The sequence below is a fragment of the Ipomoea nil genome, unplaced genomic scaffold, assembly GCF_001879475.1.
Source record: "Ipomoea nil cultivar Tokyo-kokei standard unplaced genomic scaffold, Asagao_1.1 scaffold2848, whole genome shotgun sequence".
Lineage (NCBI taxonomy): Eukaryota > Viridiplantae > Streptophyta > Magnoliopsida > Solanales > Convolvulaceae > Ipomoea > Ipomoea nil.
Window position 1 is genome coordinate 1,265,284 of NW_017619276.1, and position 26,166 is coordinate 1,291,449.

Consider the following 26,166-nt stretch of genomic DNA (forward strand, 5'->3'; position numbering starts at 1 on the left):
CAAGCCGCCAAGAACGGATGGAGAAACAGATCCGCCACCATCGCTCGTCGCCGGTGGAAAAACAGATCTGCCACCATCGCTCGTCGCCGGTGTAGAAACATATCTGCTAGATCATTATCCCAGGTCAGATGGTGGTGTTTATTAACAGTTTAGGTTATATATTTTGTTGTGAGTTTGGTAGAGAAGTATCTGAGAAATTGAACCCTAGAATTCCGTAGAGAAGTATTTGAGAAATTGCTTCAATCACACAAATAAGTGTAATTTTATTGTTTCTAAGATTAGAATAATTTTATTATTGAGCAGTGTTAAATTTGTGGGGCAAGAGTTATGGCAGAAAGAAGATAATGGAGTGACTGGGATTCTCCTTGTTCAGGATTCTGCAGAGGCTAGTATTGCGGATCATGCTTTGTCTCCAGGTGATTTCCTATGAGTTTCACTTGTTTATCTGTTACCTTAGTTCATTCATGCTTTGTCTCCAGGTGATTTCCTATGGGTTTCACTTGTTTATCTGTTACTTTAGTTCATTCTTTGATTACAATATTATATGCAATTGTTATAGGTACGGGAACTGATTCTATAGAGTGTACCTTGAAAAATGAAGCTAGCATATCAGATTTTAACAAACATGATGAAAAAAGTCTGCAGCAAGTTCACTGGCATAAGTGGTAAATCTGTCATATATCCTCTTGAGTTTGAAGTGTTGAGGATTTATAATTTAATGTAATGTCAGTTTTTTTGTATTTAGAAATTGAACTGGTCAAAGTTATGTGTTATGCAATGTCTTATTTTAAATTTTTAATGCAGGGGAGTTGCTGCTCAAGCTCTATATCTCTCAAGAGGAGTAGAGAGACCAAGTGGGAGAGTGACTTACACAGTTTTGCTATAAGGACTTTGTAAATTCCGTGTACATGAGATGAGTACCAGAGGGACTTATTGCACAACACAAATTACTTCTCTTGAGTTGACTAAAGCTGGTAAAGCTTCTGCTGTTTCCTTATGTATATACGTAGGTGATATCTATTTCTGTGGCTACAACGACAATTAGGTTTGAAATTTGATGCATTTCTATCCTAAGTTATCAGTTCTTAAACATGCAACTTTGTTTGCAGGTTCAGTAAATCACTAAATCTTGTTAGATTTACTGATTTTCAATGAACTAGTCCAAGTTGTGAAATATTAGGTTCAACTAGTTCTAGAGCATAGAAGAATGATTGATGTAGATCAATTAAATCCAGTGGGGTATTACTTACTTTTAAGATAGTAGAAACAATTAGGAGAATAGGACGCCCAATATAACATCTTCAGTGTTTAATGAGAAGACATTGATTGTTTTACTGGCCAAGTTGTCACTTGTTTACTAGTGGAAGTGCTAGGATATCTTAGAGTCTGTTTGGAAACCCGGAAAATGACTTCTGAAAAATGAGTCATTTTCCAAAAGTCATTTTCCTTTCCTGTGTTTGGCTGCACAATGAAAAACTGTCTTTTGGTGTTTGGTTCATTTTCCAGAAAATGATGAAAAATTGTTTTTGGTGTTTGGTTCATTTTCCAGAAAATGAACAAAATGGCATACTAAAACATTTTAATTATTATATACTGAATATGACAATTTGAAATCACAATTACATGTTAGAAACAACATAAATGCATAAATAATCAAGTCTTGAAAATTAAAATTCACAAATTAAGCAAAAACATTTTATTATATAATCAGTACAAAAAAAAAAAAAAATAACAGCAACATGATTTGACATAAAAAATCAAAAAAAAAAAATTGCATCTGGTTTCGGAACTGGTTTTCCGCATCGGAAACCAGATCTGGTTTTCGATGTAGAAAACCAATTCACTGGTTTTCGATCGGAGACCAGTCTGCACTGGTTTCCGGTCGGAAACCAGTGAGACTGGTTTCCGATCGGAAACCAGTGAGTCACTGGTTTTCAATCGGAAACCAGTGACTGCACTGGTTTCCCCAGCTGGAAACCAAACTGGTTTCCGGCTGGGGAAACCAGTGAAGAAGGTTGAAGAAAAAAAAATCGAAAAGGGGAAGTCATTTTTTGGGAGAAGAAGGTTTGAGCGTGTGTTGATTGGAAGATGGAAAATGACTTCCGCCAAAAAAAAGGGGAAGTCATTTTCCGGATTTTAGCCTTCATTTTCCATTGACTAATAAGCATTTTCCTTTGACCATTTTATTTTCAGCCTTCCCAAACACCAAAAACCCGGAAAATGATTTCCAGAAGTCATTTTCCGGGTTTCCAAACAGACCCTTAAAATAGATTACATGAGCTAAATGTGTATATCTTCTTTACTCTTAAATTTCTGTTGCACAGTTTTAATTATATTATGTAATCGTGAATTGAAGTTTGCTTTTTGTGTGTAAGAACAGATTATGAACTCTTAATAATAGGAGGGAGGGTACAGATTGCACTAACACAATTATTTTCTTCATTTTACACCTGTGCATATTTATTAGGGGTATATTTACTATCTACTTGTATCCTATACTCTTGATGTTAATGATAATACCAATATTAGTTCATAATACTCTTTTGTCACTTTCATCAAGATGTGAGTTACTAGTGTTTTTCTGTTCTTAATCAGAGATGGAGCAAGTTGAGCAAGACCAGGAATTCATTGTCTTGTCATGTCAATTCAAAGCTACTGCAATGGAGCTTTTCTCTATTCTTGAGCAGGTTAAAATTCAGGCTTATCATTAATTATTTTGTTCTCAATGAATTTATGGTTAACAAGTCTTATAATTTATAATGGAAGTAAAAAAAGACAGACAAAATGTGGTAAATTTAAGATATTATTATTCAGTAAAATGGAAAAAAGGTCTTATTTCAGTCTTAATGACTTGCATTATCTTGATTGTGATGGCTTCTTCTATAATGAATTGTGAGAGAAAGATGTTATTGTATTTAATTAGTCTAATGAGTTCTCTCTACTTTTTTAAGAATGCAGAGATGAAGCAGCTTGTGGATGTCAAATGCAGCTCTTTTTATGTTCAAATGCAATTGATGAAAAGCAGTTGTGGATATTAAATGTTTTTTTAAAAAAATTTTATTAGGTATTTTAGTGGTCGGACAAAAACTTTTTAAAAAAAATTGTGGCATTTTCCGACCACCAGTGGTCGGAAATTACGCAACTCAGAACTTTCTCTCCCTGACCAAAATTTTCGACCACATTGTAATTGTGGACGCTACTTCCGACCACCACATGAGGTGGTCGGAATTAGCGACAAAGGTTTTTCCAAATACCCATGAGGTGGTCGGAATTAGCGACAAAGGTTTTTCCAAATACCCAAAATGATCGGAAAGGTGGTCGGAACAGGAGTTTTCGACCGATAATCGTCGATTTCTGACCTTAGGGTTGAGGTTCAACCTTTTGGAAGAATGTATTATATACACAATTTAACATTCAATTCATAGATATTTAATTCAAATATAATCTATAGTTAAATTAAATGTTATTTGATAATCTTAATAAAATTATAATGGAAGAAGAAAAAGATATGATGGATGTATGTGTATAGTAATAGTGATGAAGTTATTAAATGTAAAAATAGTTTATTCTAACAAAAATACAATAAGGATAATTTTGCCTAATAAAATGAAATGCACAACATTTAAAATAAAATGTATACATCTATTAGCAATTTAGCGCGCGTACACACACAAAAACAAAAAAAAGAAAAAAAAAAAAAACAAAAAAAAAAAAAAAAATCAATGGCGTAACCTGGATTGCCACATTTTATATTTTTAGATTTAGATATGGTTGTTTGTTTTACTTACCTACATGAATATGATCAATTATAGTTGGCTAAAGTGTCATCCCACACCATGAACCATTCCTAATTATTCGTGCCGCACCATGAACTTTAATAAGTGACATTTAGAGCCATATATATATATATATATATATATATATATATATATATATATATATATATTGGTCTAGAATATTTTACAGGTTTCCTACAGGTTACCGGTAATAATATTGCTGACATAAAAATTTTTATTAGTTTTTTTTTTGGTATTTTTCTACTTTCGCCTTCGTATTATAATTTGTTTCGTATTTTTCTTTTTTTCTAAATGTATAGGCATGCTCTGCGTTTTTCGCTTCTCGTTTCTCCAATCAGATCAGGCCTGCTCTGTATAGGCCTGCTCTGCGGAGTTTGGTATCAGAGAAACGAGAAGCAAAAAACGCAGAGCACGCCTATACGTTTAGGAAAAAAGAAAAATACGAAAAAAATTATAATACGAAGGCGAAAGAAGAAAAATACCAAAAAAAAAAACTAATAAAAAATTTCATGTCAGCAATATTATTACCGGTAACCTGTAAGAAAATTGTAAAAAGTTCTAGAGGAAAAAAAAATTATAGTTTATGGCTCTAAATATCACTTATTAAAGATCATGATACGAAATGAATAATCAGGAATGGTTCATGGTGTGGGATCACACTTTAGCCATTATAGTTTCATTATAACGTTATGGCCAGAAATCAATGCAAGGTGAAATGGATTAATAACACTTACAATAATGATAGGTAACAATTTTATTTAATTCGGTACACGAAATATGACAATATACACGTTTTTTATTTATTAAAGAGAGAGAAAGAGAACATAAATTAGGACATAACATGCATTTACACATATAGGTTTGAAACTCGCCAACGACAATGTATGAATTACGCTTAAAGTGGATAAATTCCTAGCTTGTAAGCACCGTTATTTGGCACTATCTGCTAAGCCATTAAGTTACCGTGATATACATCATCCCAAATGCTCTTTTGAGTCAGGGTGCGAAGGACCCTAAGGTGGGGATTCAATATTTTGGAAAAATGTTTTTAGATATTAATATTAATGAATTTAATATTTAGTGCTTAATATTAAATAGTACGAAGTAATAATTACTTGATCTAAAAAAAATCTTCATTAACCTATGGTCCTTTTGGAAACACAAAAAATATTTCTAGAAAATGATATATTTTTTGAAATATATTTTCACTTTCTTGCGTTTTGCTTAAAGTAAAAAAAAAAAAAATGATCATTTTCTGTTTGACTGAAAACTAAAAAATTGTATTTTTTTCCAATATTTGATTCATTTTTTAAACATGAACATATATCTATTAAAAATTATTTTTTATAAAATATTAATTATTTTATTGTTGATAATAATTAGTATTTATATTGAAATAAAATTATAAAAAGAAGTTGCAATAGTTATAATGATTAATAATAATAATAATAATTATTGTTATTATTATTATTACTATTATTATTATAAAAATGTAAATAAAATAGTTTTTAACTTGTAACATACTAATAATAATAATAATAATAATAATTATTATTATTATTATTATTATAAATTATAAATTTATAATATGATAAATATAATAATCATGAACGAAATAAATCGAAGAAATGTTCTTTTAGTTGTGGGTGGGTCCGATCATACCTAGGGATGACAATTCTATCCGCACCTAATGGGTTCCCCGCATTTCCGTCGCTATGAGTTTTAAGATACACGCATAATTTGGATAATGGGTGCAGGTATGGGTGCGGATGCGGGGAGGTATTCCCGTCCCGCACCCGCACTTATATATATTGTTATTAGTATTCATTTATTATATAAGTTTATGTATATTTTATAATTAAAAATGCATAATGAATTAAAGTTATTTGTTTTTTTGTTTATGAAATTTGAATAGGAACAACACAAATAACATAATGAGTAAACACTTAATACAATTTATACTACCAACACAATTTTAGTTCCAATTAAGGACTAACTTCATTGACTCTTATTAAATTTTAGAGTTATGTTCAAAGTTATAAAAAAAAATTTATGTGATAATTAGAATTGTAGTATAAAATTATTATTATATTTAAGTGTAATATTAATAATTAGAGTTGCGAGTTGGGTATTACCCGCACCGACAAAATTCCCGCGGAGCGAGTATGAAGTAGGAATTTCATTACCCGTGCGGGTGCGGGTGCGGGTGCAAATGCAGGTGTGAGAAGTGGGTTTGGAATGCAGGTGCGGGGGCACTGGGGCAGGGGATATATCCCCCGCCCCCACCCCGCCCCATTACCATTCCTAGACTTATACCAAGACTTTTATTGTGTTAGTTTGGCCTAGTCAAACTCATATTCCGTATTTAAAAAAAAAAAAAATTAATAAAAACAATGACTCTTAACTAATGAAATTGAAGGACAAAACTTAAATTTTTTATGTTGTACGTTGGGCCACATTTTTTATTATTTGGTTCGGTTTAGCTCAATCCATATTTTAATCGGTCATTGGTAAATGTAATAAATCTCAATCGTTATGTTGTGCATCCGTATGCTCCATGCATGGTGCATACGGATGCCAAAACGACGTCGTTTTATTAAAAAACGCGCGTCTCCCTTTTAAAAAAAATTCAGGTTCGATTCCCAGCAACAACATTATATTGTTCATTCATTCTGGAATTATAGTTCATAGATTATGGAATTATAGTTCATTGATTATGGAATTATAGTTCATCGATTATGGAATTGTAGTTCATAGATTATGGAATTTTAGTTCATTCATTCTGGAATTTTTAGTTCATAGATTAGATTATGGAATTATAGTTCATCGATTATGGAATTATAGTTCATCTATTATGGAATTTTAGTTCATATGTTGTTGCTGGGAATCGAACCTGATTTTTTTTTTTTAAGGGGAGACGCGCGTTTTATTAAAACGACGTCGTTTCTGCATCCGTATGCACCATGCAAGGTGCATACGGATGCACAGCATAATTTGCCAATAAATCTGAGCTAAAAAAATTGAACAAAAGTTATTTTTTAACGTTTTGGGTTCTAGGCCGAGTCGAGCTAAGTTGTTTTTATTGATTACCCCAGTCCCATCAAATCCATATTGTAACAGCACAATTCAATTTAAATAAGGAAAATACTTGGTGTACTCCCATTTTATACTCCCAACTTGTACTCCCTCTCACATGTTCTTGATGTAGACATTTTTTTGTGGACCCACATGTTGAAAATAACCAATCCTAACTTGCCTCATTAGGGAGTACAAATGAGAGAGTAGAATTTAGGAGTTCATGTAGTAGAACTCTTTAAATAATAACCATACATATGATGGCTCAACTTGTGATTTGACACCACTAAAAGGAAGAGAAAAAGAGAGAAATAAACGTGTGATAAGAATCTATAAAATGTTTTCAATATAAATCATTTTTTCTTATTTTCAAAAAAAAAAAAAAAACTCATTTTTTCTTTGATTGAAATGAGTATTTTTCATTGATAATTAAACACTAAAAAAATTCAAAAATAACTTATAAAAGTCATTTTTCAAGTTTTCAAAAAGACCCTATTCTCTTGTCAAAAGTTCACAAATTTTCAGATTTTGAGAACTTCAATAAAGAATAGTTGGTTGCCATAAAAATAAAGGGTGTTGCTCTTTGTACCACCCCTAGTGAAAGGTGGAAATTTTTAAAAATACATAGGTGGTGTAAATAACAATAAGGGTGTAAATATAGTTATTAACACCAAACTGATCAAATGTAGTTTACGAGATTCCATAATAATTTTAAAAGATTTAATTGTACCATTAATAAAATTTTAATTAAAATTTAAAATTTAATATATATATATATATATATATATATATATATATATATATATATATATATATATATATATATATATATATATATATATAGGTGCACTTGTAGGTGAACGTAGGTGCACCCGATCAATGAATGCAGACAAAAATTACATGCATTTGCAGGCGAAAGTAGGTGCACTTGTAGGTGAAAGTAGGTGCACCCGATCAATGAATGCTGACACGTGGCGCGCACTGATTGGTTCGCATTTTTCTCATGGGCACTTATTCGCACATGACCGATATATATATATATATATATAACACCCTCGCATTCTCCGGTAATTGCCGCATGTTGGAAAAAAATAGCTTGCATGTTAAGTGGCTATTTTGTGGTACAATTATCAGTGGGGTCCATTTTCGATTTGGGTCGGGTCAAAGTGAATTCGGATTCTTCATAGTGAGACGAAGAGATTGATATATTGTACGCTCAAAACGGAGAATTGGTGAATGAGATATTGATTCTCAAAGTAGAACCATTGAGTTGGAAAATTGAAGGGAAAAAGTGAGCTTTTGTCCCACATTGGTTTGGAAAAAGGATTCCCCCCCCCCCCCCCCCCCCCCCTTTATACAAGAGCTCTTTTGGAGCTTGTAGAATTGTATAGCATAGAGGCTCTCTCGCGGGGGAGGGGGGGGGGGGGTGCAAATCAAATTCCAACTAGAAACCAGATCGAAAGGCTTAATTCAAGCCCGAGTTCGTGTGTGCCGGCACCTGCGGGCATGAATGTCATCCTGAAATTGGTAGGCCTTGCGGGCTAAGTTATGCCAAACTTCGGTATCTTTTTTCCAACACACGCCACTGGATGTGGCCGAAACTTATGTGGTTTCGGCAAGAGTTTCGGCCTTGCGGGCCTAGACTAGATAGGGCCCATGGACGAAACTTCACGAACCTGTCATGTTGTGACTGTTGGGTGTTCAATTCTGCTGTTACGGAATTAATTCTCTGAAATTAATTTCAATTTTAATTTTTTGAATTGAAACACATGTTAATGGTTGCTGTTACAGAAAGGTGGAGGGGTGCCCTTAAGTGCCTATTAAAAGCTATTTAAATCCTCCACCCCTATATAAGAAGTTGTTGGGCAGTAGAGATTTACACACAACAAGAAAGTTCATTTTCCAGCCTCAAAACTCTCTGCTTCTACTCTTTCTTAGCCATACTGTGTTCATAACCTTGCTTTGTTCGTCGGGTTCCTTGTTTGGGTGCTCAAACATTGAATCATAGCAAGTTTTATCTTGGAAAGCCTAGGCCACACCGCTCCTAGCACTTTTGGGAGGTGGCAAATAAGGTTTTAAGGAAAGATTGATCGCTTGACTCTTGCTTAAAACCCAACACCAAATACTAGCCAAATTCTCCATCGTTCCTTCCCTTCTTTTCCAGGAAAATAATAATCTTATTTTATTAGATTATTATTTGTTTTCTACCAACGGATATCCAACAGTCTTAAAACCTTATTTTCGTTTTTCTGTTGGTGGTCTTCTCCTAATTTCCTTGAAGAAAATGGAGCATCCCGTACTGTCAATCGATGGGGAGGATAATATTGTTGCGGACAACAATGGAGGGAACGACAACAATGTTGCGAATTCCCAGGCACTACCAGTGAACGTTGGTTCACAAGACGTTGGGAGCACCGAGGGATATATTCCCATGACTCGGGTACCTTCGGTACCAAGTGGTTCGGCTGAAAAGCCAGAGAAGTTCACTGGTGTCGGATCGAACTTCAAGAGGTGGCAACAAAATATGTTGTTCTACCTAGCAACTCTCGGCTTGGCAAGGTTCTTGTCCGAGAGTGTTCCTATGTTGAAGGAACAAGATGCACAATTCGTGATGGCAGTTGGCTATTGGAAGGATTCGGACTTCCTTTGCCGAAACTACATCCTGAACGGATTGTGTGACACGCTATATGATGTATATCGAAAGATTAGCACATTAAAAGCGTTGTAGGAAGCTTTGGATCATAAATACCGAACTGAGGATGCCGGCTCAAAGAAATTTGTGGTTGGCCGATTCCTTGACTTCAAAATGGTTGATTCAAAGACCGTGCTAAGTCAGGTAGAAGATTTGCAATTAATCTTCGACAAGATCCGTGACGAGGGCATGGTGCTAAGTGAAGCCTTCCAAGTGGGATCTGTGATCCACTTGTTGCCTCCAGGTTGGAAGGACTTCAAGAACTACCTTAAGCATAAGCGAAAGGAGATGAATCTGGAGGACCTGATCCAGCGACTCAGGATTGAGGAGGGGAACAGGACGAACGAGAAGAAAGTTCCTATCGTTGTTGGCGCTAAGGCCAACGTTGTGGAGCACGGTAAAAGCTTCAAGAGGAACAGGAAGGACAAGCGAAAACTAGGTCCGAAAGGTGGCGTTACCAAGAACAAGTTTCTTGGCGAATGTTACAATTGTGGCAAGCCTGACCACAGAGCATCTGAATGCAAAGCTCCAAGGAAGAAGAACAAGAGTTCTGAAGCCAATGTTGTTGGAGATAGCAGTCAGAAGGAGGTCGAGATTAGCCTTTCGGCTATGGTGACCGAGGTGAACCTCGTGGGCTCAAACCTACATGAGTGGTTCATCAATACCGGTGCAACCAGGAATTTATGTTTCAACCGAGAGATGTTCAACACCTTTGAGACCGTTGAGGGTGAAAAGGTGTGGATGGGAAACTTTGGTTAGTCTGCTGTTGAAGGCATGGGCAAAGTGGTTTTGAAGATGACTTCCGGGAAGGAACTGACATTGAACAACGTGTTGTATGTTCCTGAGCTGAGGAAGAATCTTGTGTCTGGCTCGCTGTTGAACAAGCATGGCTTTCGCATGGTGTTCGAGTCAGACAAAGTAGTTTTGTCCAAGTTAGGGATGTTTGTTGGTAAAGGATATGTAACTGATGGGCTTTTTAAGCTCAGTGTAATTCCTGTTATCAATAAAAGCAAAGTTAATTCTGTTTACTTGCTTGAGTCTTCTAATTTGTGGCATGGTAGACTAGGTCATGTTAATTTTAATTCTATGCGTAGACTAATTAGCATGAATCATATTCCTAACTTTCAAATTGACACAAATAACAAGTGTGAAATTTGTGTTGAGGCAAAACTAACGAAAGTACCTTTCAAATCGGTTAAAAGGGAAACTGAACCACTAGAATTAATCCATAGTGATTTGTGCGATTTTAGATCGATACAAACGAGAGGTGGTAATAAGTAATTTATCACGTTTATCGATGATAGCACACGATACTGCTATGTGTATTTGCTTAAGAGCAAAGATGAAGCCGTCGATAAATTCGTTCTTTATAAGAATGAAGTGGAAAACCAACTTAATCAAAGAATTAAGAAGGTTGTAAGCGATAGAGGTGGTGAGTACGAAGCACCGATTGGTGACTTCTGTGCAAGTGTAGGTATAATACACGAGCGTACTGCACCTTACGCACCTCAATCGAACAGTGTTGCTGAACGAAAGAATCATACATTGAAAGATATGATGAATGCGATGCTTATAAGTTCGGGCTTACCTCAAGATGCGTGGGGTGAGGCGATTTTGACAAGTAACTACCTTTTGAATAAGGTACCCCGCAAGAAGCTCGATAAGACTCCTTATGAGCTGTGGAACGGTAGGAAACTTTCCTACCAGTACCTGAAAGTATGGGGGTGTCTTGCCTAAGTCTTGCTGCCAACACCCAAGAGAGTAATGATAGGTCCTAAGACGGTGGACTGTATCTTTATTGGCTATGCATATAATAGTAGTGCTTATCGGTTCTTAGTAGATGAGTCCCATAATCCGGACGTACATGAGAACATGATAATAGAATCAAGGAATGCATATTTCTTCAAAAATATATTTCCTTGAAAGTCCAACGAGGGACCAAGTACGTCAAAATGAACGTTTGACGAAACTATGGATAATGATAGTGGGGAATCTGAGAAAGAACCCGAGCTCGAGCCAAGACGCAGTAAGCGGGCGAGAGTTGGAAAATCATTCGGTCCTGATTTTCTAACTTACTTGTTAGAGTATGATTCGGGTACTCTAACTTGTTTATTAGAAAATGAACCCGATTTTCTATCTTGTTTGATAGAGAACGAGCCTCGAACGTACGTAGAATCCGTGACTTCTACGGAAGGACCAATGTGGAAAGAGGCTATAAAAAGTGAAGTGGATTCTATCCTACAGAATCACACTTGGGAACTTGTTAATCTTCCTCCGGGTAGTAAACCCTTAGGATCCAAGTGGGTCTTTAAAAGGAAGATGAAACCTGATGGTTCCATCGAGAAGTATAAGGCTAGGCTTGTAATCAAGGGTTACAGGCAACGTGAGGGCCTTGATTACTTCGACACGTATTCTCCCGTGATGAGAATAAACTCCATTAGAATGTTACTTGCCATAGCCGCGTTGCGGAACTTGAAAGTTCATCAAATGGATGTGAAAATCGCTTTCCTAAATGGCGAATTAGATGAGGAAATCTATATGGAACAACCCGAAGGGTTCGTGGTTCCGGGCCAAGAAAGGAAAGTGTGTAAGTTGGTTAAATCGTTCTATGGTTTGAAACAAGCGCCTAAGCAGTGGCACGAGAAGTTTGACCATGCGATGTTAACTAACGGGTTTAAAATAAACGAAAGTGACAAATGTGTCTACGTTAAGGAAACGATAGACGGCTACGTCATTCTTTGTTTATACGTCGATGATATTCTCATCGTTGGTAGTAATGATCGGATGATCAAGTCTACCAAAAACATGTTAAATGCGAGATTTGACATGAAGGATATGGGTTTGGCTTATTTAATCCTTGTAATTAGAATCATTAGAAAACTTGATGGTCTCGTGTTGAGCCAATCACATTATATTGACAAAATCCTTGGAAAGTTTAACAAGGATGATGGTCAAATGGCTAGAACACCGTTTGATACAAACATTCATCTAACCAAGAACCACGGAGAAGGTATTTCACAAGTGGAATATGCTCGGGTTATTAGTAGTTTGATGTATCTTATGAGTTGTACTAGGCCGGATATTGCCTTTGCGGTGAGTAAACTCAGTAGATATACGAGTAACCCCGGTGCTATGCACTGGAAGGCAATAGTAAAGGTTATGAGATACTTGAGGTATACTCGTGACTTTGGACTGCACTACAGTAGATATCCCGCTGTACTTGAAGGGTATAGCGACGCGAACTGAATATCTGATATTAAGGACTCTAAGTCCACGAGTGGCTACGTGTTTACACTAGCTGGTGCAACCGTTGCATGGAAATCTTCTAAGCAAACTGTGATAGCTAGATCCACGATGGAATCTGAGCTGATAGCCTTGGACAAAGGTTGTGAAGAGGCTGAATGGTTACGCCATTTTATAGAGGATATTCCTAATTGGGAAAGACCGGTACCTCCAATATGTGTGCATTGCGATAGTCAAGCCACAATTGGGAGAGTACAGAGTCATATGTATAATGTTAAGTCTAGACATGTGCGTCGTAGACATAATACCATTAGACAACTGCTCACAACTGGTGTTGTCTCGATTGACTACGTAAAGTCAAAAGACAATATAGCGGATCTGCTGACCAAAGGGTTAGGCAAAGAAGTTGTGGAGAAGTTGACACGAGGAATGGGTCTAAAGCCCTTGGACTAAAAAGTTCTATAATGGATACCCAACCTAGCTGGCACCTTGGTTCAATGGGACAACTAAATTATGGAACGGAGCGCGTCACTGTGGGGGTCTCGAACTCCCTACCACTCCTCGTTAAAATAGTGACTCCCGCACGAGGCTAGCATGTTGATGCTTTAATGATTCTTGAGTATGCGGGATACTCAAGAAAGAATCACCTATGTAAGAGAGAAGTGAGGGTCACTTCAAAGGAGAATTGATGGGCAACAATTCTTTAGAAACTCTCGCAGAACCAGGAACGGTGACCCACGACCAAAACAGGCACACTCATGAGAACAGAACATGGTTGGGAGGTTCCTGTGTGAGATATGTCATCGTCTACACAAACGGCAGTCGGTTCAAAGACATCGCGTTCTACCGTACAACCAGTAGAGTAAACATGTCTTCATAAGGGAAGGTTCAAAGGGTATAGTGACTCCCTACCTATCCTATGCAGGGATCAACCGTTTGAACACAGTTGTTTCCGATTTCAAAATACTCTGAAAATCAATTTTTCATTCATGTGGGGGATTGTTGGAAAAATAGCTTAAAATGGCATGTTAAGTGGCTATTTTGTGGTACAATTATCAATGGGGTCCACTTCCGATTTGGGTCGGGTCAAAGTGGATTCGGATTCTTCGTAGTGAGACGAAGAGATTGATATATTGTACGCTCAAAACGGATAATGGGTGAATGAGATATTGATTCTCAAAGTAGACCCATTGAGTTGGAAAAATGAAAGGAAAAAGTGAGCTTTTGTCCCATATTGGTTTGGAAAGAGAATTCCCCCCTCCCCCCCACCATAGAGGCTCTCACGTGGGGGGGGGGGGGGGGGGAGGGGCAAATCAAATTCCAACTAGAAACAAGATCGAAAAGGTTTGATTCAAGCCCGAGCTCGTGTGCGCCGGCACCTGCGGGCACGAATGTTGTCCGAAAATTGGCAGGCCTTGCGGGCTAAGTTATGCCAAACTTCGGTATCTTTTTTCCAATACACGTCACTGTATGTGGTCGAAACTTATGTGGTTTCGGCCTTGCTGCCTATACAGTTTCGGCCTTGCGGGCCGAGACTAGATAGGGCCCATGGGGAAGTTTCGTCCTGGTGGTCGAAACTTGAAGTTTCGGCCTGCACGAACCTGTCTTGTTGTGACCGTTGGGTGTTCAATTCTGTTGTTACAGAATTAATTCTCTGAAATTAATTCCAATTTTAATTTTTTGAATTGAAACACATGTTAATGGTTGCTGTTACAAGAAGGTGGAAGGGTGCCCTTAAGTGCCTATTAAAAGCTATTTAAATCCTCCACCCCTATATATGAAGTTGTTGGGCAGTAGAGATTTACACACAACAAGAAAGTTCATTTTCCAGCCTCAAAACTCTCTGCTCCCTACTCTTTCTTAGCCATACTGTGTTCAAAACCTTGCTTTGTTCGCCGAATTCCTTGTTTGGGTGCTCAAACATTGAATCATAGCATGTTTTATCCTGGGAAGCCTAGGCCACACCGCTCCTAGCACTTTTGGGAGGTGGCAAATAAGGTTTTAAGAAAAGATTGATCGCTTGACTCTTGCTAAAAACCCAACACCAAATACTAGCTGAATTCTCCATCGTTCCTTCCCTTCTTTTCCAGGAAAATAATAATCTTATTTTATTGGATTATTATTTGTTTTCTACCAACGGATATCCAACACATGTAAATAGTTTCAGTCAAATTACCATTAAGAAAAACATTATGAACATCTAATTGTTTCACAGTCCAACCAGAAGATATAGCTAAAGAAAGAAGCAACCTGACTGTGGTTGGTTTTACAACTGGACTGAACGTGTCAAAAAGTCTTGACCAGGAACCTGATTAAACTCCTTTGTTACGTTACCAAACTGACTTTGTATCTCTCAATTGAACCATCCATTTTTCTCTTGGTTCGAAAAACCTATTTACATCCAATCACATTTTGATCAGGTTTAGACGGAACCAGACACCATGTCTGATTTTGCAATAAAGCATTAAATTCCTCATCCATGGCCTGACGCTATTCCAAGTAAACCGAGAGAAATCATCAACAAAGAGAACAAAATATCTATAACCATCAGAAGATAAGAGAGGAGCTGGACCCCAAATATCAGTATAGACTTAATCAAGAATGTTGGAACAAGAAGTATCAATTCGTGGTAATGGAACTGCCTTCTCACCGGAGAAGGCGATGGTTTTTTTTTATAAAAAAAAAAATTTTTTTTAAATTTTAAAATAATTATTTAATTTAAATTTATTAAAATAATATTTCAAATGTTTGACTAACTTTAATGAAGGTGGTGCAAATAGCAAATTGTTATATTTACACCACCTATAAAGCTAGCACACCTATCAAAGGGTGGTGTAAATAGCAATAGTGCAAATAGAATTCTCCAAAATAAAATTCAATTTTTAAAAGTTATTACATCCTCAATTAGTTACATACATGATTGTCAAAATTTGGGAAAATGGTTAAATAAGTTCTTAAACGGTCAATTACGCTTATACACTTTTAAAAAATTGCAATTAAGCTTATCAACATGTTATTTTAGTATATTGAAGCCTAGAAGGAGGTAATTGACTTGTAATAGCAGGTCATTAGGGTTCCGGTGAAACTTCAACTAACTCCGAGCCTCCGATGATGCTTCAACTCATAAACTTGGCAACTGGCGGCATTGATCTACCTTTGAAGAAGGCAACCAGCAAGTCGCTTCTCTGATGGAAAACGTGATCAGCTGGTCGCCTTCTTCAAAGGTAGACCGACGATTGCCGATCGTCGAGCTTAGTGTTCAGAGCTTTGTCGGAGCTAGCCAGAGTTTCATTGAAATCTTAATGACCTATTATTACATGTCAATAATGACTTTCTGGGCTTCAATGCACATAAATACCATGTTAATGAGCTTATTGTAACTTTTAAAAGTTTAGGGAACTAATTGATTTTTTTGTATAAAATTTAAGAACTTATTTAACCATTTTCCTCAAAATTTTGATAAAAATTATGCCAAAACATTACCAACTATTTTATCCCTTAAACCCATTAAATGATGGGAATTTTTAAACTTATTATGAAGTGGGTCGAATTTTTCATAAATATTACAATTTCCCAACATCCAACTAAATTAAATTTTGATTTAAAAGTATTATATTTTTCTTAATTAGTATTACACTTTTTATCTCCTAAGCAATTCTTCAACCACTAAATATTATATTTTTTTCTCAAAAATATTACATTTCTAACATAAGTATTAGTGTATTACATATCCATCTTAACCCGACTTGTCTCACATATCTTGATTTATAGACAGTCCCAAATGAGACTCACCCATAACAAAAACCCAATAGAATTATGTTGTGCAACCGTGTGCACCATGCATGGTGCATACAGAATTAGATTTATAATTTCTATACTATAGATTCATAATTATTGAACTCTATATTCACAATTACAAAACTCTATGTTCATAATTTTCAATGTTCATATTCTCAATTGTTGAACTCTGTATTCACAAATCACTGAACACAAATCTAGGGAAGAACAATTATAGGGAAGAACAATTATAGGGAAGAACATGACCAGATAACCAAAAATTACAACCACAATGCCATCGAGGAAGGGTAGGAAAACAAAGAAATACAGGAACCAAGAGAAAAGAAATCATCAAGCATTCTTATCACAAACACCAAATAAATGTATGTTAAAGCACAAGAATTTAGTCGCAGCCACTCCTTTATGTTTTCCTAATTTCCAAGGCATAAGGAAACGCTTCTAAACTGGAAAAACTTTACATATAGAACCTCTTCTCCACTTCCTGCTAACAAATTTCTGTCCCATTTGCATCATAACTCATAATAAAAGTACAGGTACAGATTATGGCTAATCAACTCATTCCTCTTCACCTGTAATTCCTTTTGGGATAACGCCTATTTAAGACACGGCCAAGAGTGGCCAATGCATCTTGGAATTTACGGATTTTAAGGAAACCCTTAATCATGTCCACCTCATTATCCGAGAAGTATGCTTTCTTCATGATCATGTCAATGAGCTTAACAAGAGTCTCCTCTCTAGCTAAAGCGAAAAGCCCTTCTGCCAAATTGTAGAATGAAGAGAACTCAGGTACGTATCCATTCCCCATCATCTCAACTGCAAAGTTAACGGCTTCATCAATGGGTCCTCCACCGGAGCAAAGGCCCTGGAAAACAATTTTATACGATACGTAGTCTGGAGGATCAGCTTTCTCCTCCATTTCCCTAAAGAGTCTCATGGCTTCTTTAGTTCTCTTTCGTCTGAACAGTGCTAGGATTATAGGATTATATGCCTGCGGTGCTAGAACCATCCCTTTCATCTGGATGCTCCTAAGCAACCTAGTAGCAACCTCGACTCTTCCGGATTTACAGAGACCCTGAATTAGGGTACCATAAGTAACAACATCTGGTTCACACCCAGTTGAGGTCATGTTTTGCACAATATCGGCTGCCTTTTTCACATCACCTGCTCTACAGTAATGAGAAAGGATGGAGTTGTATGTGAATTTATCGGGTTTTAATCCTTCTATTATCATCTGGTCCATAAGCACAGCCGCCTCTTCTACCCTCTTGGCCTTACAAAGACCATCAATAAGGGTGTTATAAGTTATCAAGTCCCTTGAGATCCCTTGCAGTTCCATTTCATCAAAAATTTCACCTGCTTCATCAAGTCTCCTGTTCTTGGAGAAGCCATCTATCAATGTATTATATGTTATTACACTTCTTGCACAGCCACTCGATTCCATATCCTTTACGAGGCTCATTGCTTCATCCAATTTCTTTTTTGCACAAAGGTAGTCAATTAGGATGTTGTAAGTGAACTCATCTGGTTGGCACCCTTCGATCTTCATCTCTTGGAACAATTCCATTGCGCTACTGAAATTGCTATTCAAGCAGTGCCCTTTTATCAGAGAATTTAAAGTACACACATCAGGTAAGACTCCCTTGCTTGCAAGAACACGGGTAAGTTCTGTGGCTTCCTGCACTTGATTCTTCTTACACAAGGTGCTGATTAAAATGTTATACGTGACTCTGTCGGGTAAATAGCCCCTCAAAATCATCTGAGTCAGAACCTTAATTGCCTCCTCCACTTCACCCGCTTCACAAAGTCCAGATATCAAAGTGTTATAGGTAACTAAATCAGGATCAAAACCCTCTTGAAGCATTAAATCCAAGACATCTATAGCATGGCTAATATGTCCTGCTTTGCACAAACCGTTTACCAAAGTGTTGAAGGTAAAACTATCAGGAGAGAACCCCTGGCTAGACATCTCTTGCACAAAGCCAAAAATTTCTTCAATCTTACCCTCTTTACAGAACCCATGAATCAAAGTATTAACTGTTATACTGGTTGGAGGGCAATTAGCTGCTACCATTTGGTCTCTAATTCTCAATGCACCCTCTAAATCTCCACCCTCAATATAACAGTGCATTAGTGTGTTAAAAGTCTTCTCATCAGGTGATAAACCATGTCTAGGCATATCTTCTATCATCAAAATTGCAGCCCTAATTTGATGTGCTTTACAGAGGGCTTTTATCAGTATATTAAAAGTTGAGACATCAGGTTTTAAACCCTCACTCAACATCCTAGAATGCACATCTTCAACTAGCTTCAATTTATTCCCATCAACCAGAACGTTCAACAACAAATTGTAACTAAAGGTTCCTGGTTTCACATCAAACTCCTGTTCCATCACATCAAGAACACCAATAGCCTCATCATAAAGTTCAAACTTGGCATAACTCTCAATCAAGATGAAAAAAGTACCTTCACCAATCTCAACCCTGGAGTCTTTCATATCATCCAAGACTCTCCTCATCGCATCAAAAGATCCCGCTTTTCCAAGCTTACGGAGAATCTCCTCGCAAATCTGCCGACTGGGTTCAATCTCAGGCTGCTCTAAAGCCCATTTAAAGAGGTTAAGAGCTGAGGCTTCATCTTTCTCCTGACGAAGAGTATCCAGAAGCTGCTTCTGGGTGAAGTCTGGTGGGAGGTGTTTGGATTTGAGGAGTGAAATTGTGGCGGCAGAGGGTGAATTTGTGGCCGAGATTGAGGCAAAGAGCTCACGGCGTTGTGATAATGTGAAAGAAATGAGCTTTTGAGAGTTTAAGGATATGGTAAAAGGGAACGCATTTACAAAGCATGATGAGACACCCATTGATGCAATTCAACAAGCATGTAGCATGCAATATCAAAGTCTGGATAGAAACTTATACCTTAGCTCGAGATATTTGCACATACAGCCAAATCAGTAGAGGACAGTGAAGGGTGTTGTGGTGCAACACAGAAGAATTCAATTGCAGGTGATACTGAAAAGTGAAAACTGCGATTCTTTAATGGGTGGTTTTGTCATGGATAAGAAAGTGAGCGCGAAAGATTTTGGGAAACAGACTTCAGAAAAACGAAGCATAAGAAATGGAGTCCGGCCTCCCGGATTTTATCTTTTGTTTGGTGAAATATATATTCTTAGCTAATTACATTATACATTTACATTTTCTTTAAGGCAGTTATGTTGCTTTTCCACCCTTTGGCTAGTTGAGTCTCACTGCGCACTAGGAGTCCTCTCACTTTGAGAAGTTAAAGTTTCACCTCTATGACCAGTTGAACTACCCATGCGAGCTTTGTTTTTAAATACTTGATTCTTTATAATGTAGTATCTGTTTTATACTCTCAATTTTTCTTTAGCTCAAAGAATTAATGCCTCCCACGTTGAAAATTGATCATGTGACTACTCATTTAAAAGACGTATTTACTGGTAATAACTGTGTTCAAAAAATATTGTAAAAAAAACTTTGTTCAAAAAATTAGTAACATGTTTGGTGTTATTAAAAAATTAATTATAATATGCAGATTGCGATTAAACTAATACGGAGTTCAACATGAAAATTAAAATAAGTAAATAATTAAATTTCCCCTCCTGAAATTCATCATAATTTATAATTATTGGATGTCATAAAATAGTTGATCCACTTACTTGTTATTAAAAACCAAATTATCCAATGAAAAAATGCTAGTAGACATTACCCTTGAGCCATTGTCTCGCTTACCCCAATATCAACCTCAGGTTCCTAGGGTCTCTATTTCTTTGGGGGTGGCCGGTGGGGAATTGCTTGTGGCTCCTTGACTGTCATATAGCATCCCTAAGTGAGATTATCTTCACCCAAATAGAAGAGTTTGCTCCTGACCAGACTCATCCAATGGACTAGATGGTGGGGTCAACTACGATTTTAGAAATAGTTGTCATCTATAATTTTATAGATATTAAATGAGGAAAGACTTCCTAGATGAAACACAAACTTCACTACTCATTTCACTATCAATTTGCAGTTTGGAGACTGGGGTGTTAATGGTGGATATATTAGACTTGGCCTAAGTTTTTAAGCCTAAGAGGCGTGGTGCAGACCCAAGGCAAAGCATGCGAGCCAAGGGCCGATCTTGGGGTCGACCATGTTGGGAGGTTGGCCATTACTCAGGGTCAACCAATGCATAGGAAGCGAAAGTCGTGAGGATGCTCAAGCTTATGGTCAACCTCTATAATCGGTTTCTAGGGTTGGTTCGGCAAAGATCAAGTATTGTTGAAACACCCTATCCGAGTGGAGGTTGTTAAAAGGACTAGTATAAATAGTTGATTCCTTGTATAGTTCAAGACACACTTTGTCTTATTATATTATAGCACTTCCCTTTGTACTCTGTAATATCTTAGCATTCAATAGTGAAACACAAGATTTCGTTGTCTCATTGAGACATTATTTTCACTTCCATTTCTATTAATCTTTAATCTTGATTATTAAGTTAATTAATTTTGACCGGGTTAATTTTCTATAAAAGTGGGAGAGGAGTAAAAACCTAAAAATGCACCTAGGTTTATGTTGTCTCCTTCTCCAATAGCGCTGGTTACAGGCTTCACATATCGTACTTGCTCCCTTTTTGAGTTTCCAATATGAGCACTTGAGTTTAGGGATGACACTGTGCCCCGTCCCTGTTGGGGATCGCCCACCCCGTCCTCGAATAATTAATATATATAAATTAAGACACTAAAGACATTAACCCTAATATATAATACCTTATTCAATGTATTCAGTATATATATATATGATGGAATAATTACGGAGCGAACCCGAAGCAAAGCAATATGGAGCAGATCACACCCGGCACCGAGTAGACTATGCACGCGGCCGGACAGACCATGGAGGGGTCTACCTCCCCGGGGTCCTCGATTACTACCACGGGGTCCTCGGCTATTACCACGGGTCCCCGGCTACTATGCACACGGAGTGACGAACCACCCTGGGGTCGGCCAACATGGGCTCGGCACCCCGGGGTCGGCCTACGCGGGGTCGACCACCCCAGGGTCGGCTTGGCGTGAGGTCGGCTCGCCGTCGAGCCGACCTCCACGGGGTCGGCCTCGTGGGCTCGGCTGAGCCCATGGCCGGCACATTGGCCGAGCTCCGCGCTTGGCCAAGGACCGGGTCCTCGCGTGGAGCGAGTCCCGCGGCGCGGGCCGCGGGTCCTCCCGTGTGACCCGGGCCCGGTCCAGTCGGGGGGGTATAAAAACACCCCTCGGTGTCCTATTCAAGCATCTCCTACCTTCAGACAACACTTGTAACGTTATTACACGTCCCGAACCTCTGTAATAGCATTTTATGCTCAATTAATATAATATTTACCGTTTTATTATCTACTTCTTACATTCAAACATATATACGGGTTGTATAATCCGGACGCCCGGGTTCATATAATCCATCATTGGTGCTCTTGTTGAGAGCGGCTGTACAAGCTTAAGCGCTCTCCCCATTATCATTCATCCACAGCGATGACAAGATCCGGGTCAAACACCCACGACTCGCAGGGTTCACGCAACACCAGCAACCTCTCCCTCGCCAACCACCCCAACGGGACCACGACGATTCGGCAGACCGTGCCCGTGGGGATGGGAGGGGACCTCAGAGATCAGATCAACGGGAACCAGCAGGGGACGGCGGAGGACCTCTGGGGTCGGCTCACCAACAATCGCCCACTCAGCGGGTCGGCGCCGCCCGTCCCACCCCGGATTCCGACTCCCAGGAGGAGGCCGCCACGCTCGAGTAGGCGGCGACTGCGCTCAACCGCGTCGCGGCGGGGTTGCGACGAGGTGCCCCGGCACCACCACCTCCGCCCCCTCCGAGGGAGCACGGTGGTCCCAGCACTCACGCGCCCCAGGCGCCTGCAACGCCGGCTAATGAGGAATTCAACTCACCGCGACCATCCGAGAGACGAGAAGAGGAAGAAAGAGGAGGAGGAGGGGCGGGGCCGGAGTGACAAGGCACCTCAACCTCAAGAGGACCGTCGCCCATCACGGTCACGCCGTGATCGGGGTCCCCGTCTAGCCCCTCTATGACACCTGACCCCGCTGACACAGCCAGTGAGCATCATCCTGGAACACGCGAATGACATGTGTATCGTTTCGTTCCCCGAGGAGTGCTTGAAGGTCTCCCCTAAGGCCGACTCGAAGGAGTACTGCCGTTTCCATCGGCAGTGCGTGCACGACACGGACGAGTGTATGGTCCTCAAGAGACAGATCGAGGAGCTCATCCAGTGGGGATACATAGGCCAATACGTGAAGAGGACAGGGCAGGACCCCGCCAAGGGCCACGACAACACCCGGAAGAAGAAGGGCGGTGTCGGACCATCCGCCTCTGCCCCGCGCAAGAGGGAACTGGGCCAATTCACCGAGGACGAGGAAACCGAGCCGGAGAGCCCGCCAAAGAAGAAAGTCATCCACGTCATCTTCGGCGGCCTGGAGGGTGGAGACACGCCCGCCGAGAGGAAGAGGTGGGCGCGGAGCCTATACGTGGGGGAGGTCATCCGGGTACCCCACGAAAAGAGGACACGCCGGGAGCCCATAACGTTCACCGACGACGACCTCTCGGATGGCCCCCTGTCCCACCGAGACGCGTTGGTAATCAGGCTGGAGATCAAGGACATCATTGTCCACCGTGTACTGGTGGATACGGGAAGCTCCATGAACGTCATGTATTATGACACCTTCAAGCAACTCGGGCTATCCCAGAAGTAGCTCTCCCCAGTACGGACCCCGCTATCTGGTTTCACCGGGGACTCCACCGAAACAGAGGGCTCCATCACCCTCGAGGTACAAATCGGCACTTCGCCGTACGTCAAAAGGTGGGAGGTGGTGGTCAAAATCAGCTGTGCCCACAATATCATCTTCGGCCGACCTGCCATGGAGGACCTCAGGTGCATCATTTCCATGGAGCACCTCTGCATCAAGTTCCCCACCCCCACAGGAGTGGGTATCGCGCGGGGAGACCAGAAGATCAGTCGGAGCTGCTACTTGAAGGCATGCCGCCAAATAATAAAGGACCTCCAGGTACACACCGTAACTGAGAAGGCGCTTCGATAGGAAGAGAAGCAGCCTTGAGCCAAACCCGCGGTGGAGACGGAATAGGTCATTCTGGACCTCAGCCGACCTCCGGGGTTGGATCATGGAGGTCATCTGCAGCAAAAAGGGCGTGTTCGCCTGGGGTCCCGAGGACATGTCGGGCCTCAGTTAGGAGGTCATCACGCACAAACTGGCGGTGGACCCCAAAGCCAAGCCGGTCCAGTAGCGGAAGCGCTACCTCGCCGCGGACAGACGAGAATTTGTGAATATGGAGGTCGACACCCTCCTCGAGATAGGGCACATAAGGGAGGTCCTATACCCGGCATGACTCGCGAACGTAGTCCTCGCACCTAAACCACCTACGTGGAGGATGTGTGTGGACTACACGGGCCTCAACAAGGCATGCCTCATGGACCCCTTCTCGCTACCCAACATAGACCAGCTGGTGGACGAGATGGCGGGATGCGCGCTCATGAGTTTCCTAGACGCCTTCCGGGGATACCACCAAATCTTCATGCACGAGGATGACGAAGAAAAGATGGCGTTCACCACCCCCGAAGGGGTCTTTTGCTACCGGGTCATGGCCTTCGGGCTCAAGAACTCGGGAGCCACGTACACAAGAATGGTGGCCAAGGTATTCAAGAAGGTCCTCGGTCGGAACCTGCAAGCTTACGTTGACGACATGATCGTGAAAAGTACGGAGACCTCCACATAGCCGACTTGATCGAGGTACCCCAAAGTCAAAACGGGGGCACGGACTTGCTCTCCAAGCTCGGCCTTGGCACCCCGGAGCATGTCTCTAAGATAGCACAGATTGAATACCTCAGAAGGTCCACCCTGGAGGCCTACCCAGCCCTCCCCATACAAACTCGCCCCCCATGCTGGTTAGACCACCTGGTGGAGTACAAGAGAACGGGCACCCAGCCAGCAGACGAGGCGGCCGCCAAGGCAGTCAAGAGGAGGTCACCACCATATGTCCTCCTTGGCGACACCCTTTACAAAAGGTCCTATAATGACGCCCTCCTCTGGTGTTTGTACCTAGACGAAGCCAAGTCCGTCAAGGAAGAGATACATGAGGGCACCTGCGCGGCACACCAAGGAGCCTTCGCCATGGCGAGGAGGGCCCTATTGCAAGGGTACTTTTGGCCAAATATGGCCAAGAAGTGCGCAGAGTACGCCGGGGAGTGCCCGACCTGCCAACACTTTCACGCGGAGCCGGGTCGACCAGTAACCAGCTGCACGCCAATCAGAACGGTGATCCCATTCTCAAGGTGGGGAATCGACATAGTCGAGGACTTACCCATGGGGTCCGCAAAGAGGAAGTACATAATAGTCGCCATAGACTATTTTACAAAGTGGTTCGAAGCTGAGCCCCTCGCCACCATCACAAGCACCCGGTGCACGGAGTTCGTACGGAGGAACATTCTATACCGCTTTGGGGTCCCCATGCAAATCATCTCTGACAACGGGTGGAGTTTGAGAGCAAAGAGTTCAAGGAGTTCTGCGACCAATGGTACATAAAACACACCCGTGTGGCGGTGGCGTACCCGCAGGCAAATGGACAGGTGGAGAACGCCAACAGAACTATAGTGGAAGGCATCAAGAAGAACCTGGACGCAGCGGGAGGTACATGGGTGGAGGAGTTGGACACCGTCCTATGGGCGTACCGCACCACCCCAAGAAGAGCCACCGGGGAAACTCCGTTTGCATACGGGTTCGAAGTGCGGGCCCCCACCGAGGCAATACCATCCTATCGGTTCGCAGTGTACGACCCCGACCTCAATGAGGAGCACCACGCCGCCGACCTCCACCTCATCGACGACAGAAGGGAGGACGCCATGGTTCGCGCGGAAAATTACCAGCGCCAGACAAAGGCATACCATGACAACAGGGTCCGACCTCGCTACTTTCAAGTCGGCGATTACGTCCTCTAGAGGAGGGAAGCAAGCCGACCCCAGGACGGAGGCAAGTTTGCCAAGAAATGGGAAGGACCATATGTGGTCGAAGCCATAGTACGCCAGGGCAGCTACAAGTTGAGGACTCCATCGGGCAAGAAGGTGGATCGGGTGTGGAACTCGGAACACTTGCTGAAATTTTACCAGTAGAAGCACATTTGTACGGCCTACCCCCTCCACAATAACAGGCCGACTCCCCACAATAATGTTTTGTTTTCGTTCATAATGGAATAATGAATTTGGTTGAGTAATTATTCTATCCTGAATGGTGGAAGAGCACAGGCACATGCGAGATCAGGTACTCGGGCACCGCGGGGCCGGCCATGCCGGGTCGGCCGGACATGGAGGCTACGTACGCTGGGACCGCAACGGCCAACTTAGACGTAGCACATGCCCAGGGGGTGGTACGAGGTCCGGCCTCGCCTATCGCCGAACGGAAGGGTTCGGGGCGCGAGTCAATGGACTCCTCCCGAAATCGCTAAAACGTCCTAGGGTCGGTACGTGGTCCGGCATCGCCTACCGCCGAACGGG

At 40.8% G+C, this 26,166-nt stretch overlaps 1 protein-coding gene and 1 long non-coding RNA gene across 2 annotated transcripts; one reads left to right on the plus strand and one right to left on the minus strand.

The window, feature by feature from the left end:
* The first annotated feature begins 203 nt into the window (after positions 1 to 203).
* Positions 204 to 3,422, plus strand: LOC109160512. The gene is made up of 5 exons (XR_002050749.1): positions 204 to 416; positions 560 to 665; positions 805 to 974; positions 2,596 to 2,687; positions 2,959 to 3,422. It is a non-coding gene; the product is annotated as an uncharacterized LOC109160512 (long non-coding RNA).
* Positions 3,423 to 16,891: 13,469 nt separating this feature from the next.
* On the minus strand, positions 16,892 to 19,751 carry LOC109160585 (pentatricopeptide repeat-containing protein At3g53700, chloroplastic-like). Its single transcript, XM_019308870.1, has one exon. It carries the CDS (start codon positions 19,457 to 19,459, stop codon positions 17,171 to 17,173), a length of 2,289 nt encoding a protein of 762 aa, XP_019164415.1. The 5' UTR covers positions 19,460 to 19,751; the 3' UTR covers positions 16,892 to 17,170.
* Between the last annotated feature and the right edge of the window lie 6,415 nt (positions 19,752 to 26,166).

Bases quoted from the DNA above. Each gene is read 5' to 3' on its own strand.
- LOC109160585 (XM_019308870.1), bottom strand. From the start codon at position 19,459: ATGGGTGTCTCATCATGCTTTGTAAATGCGTTCCCTTTTACCATATCC.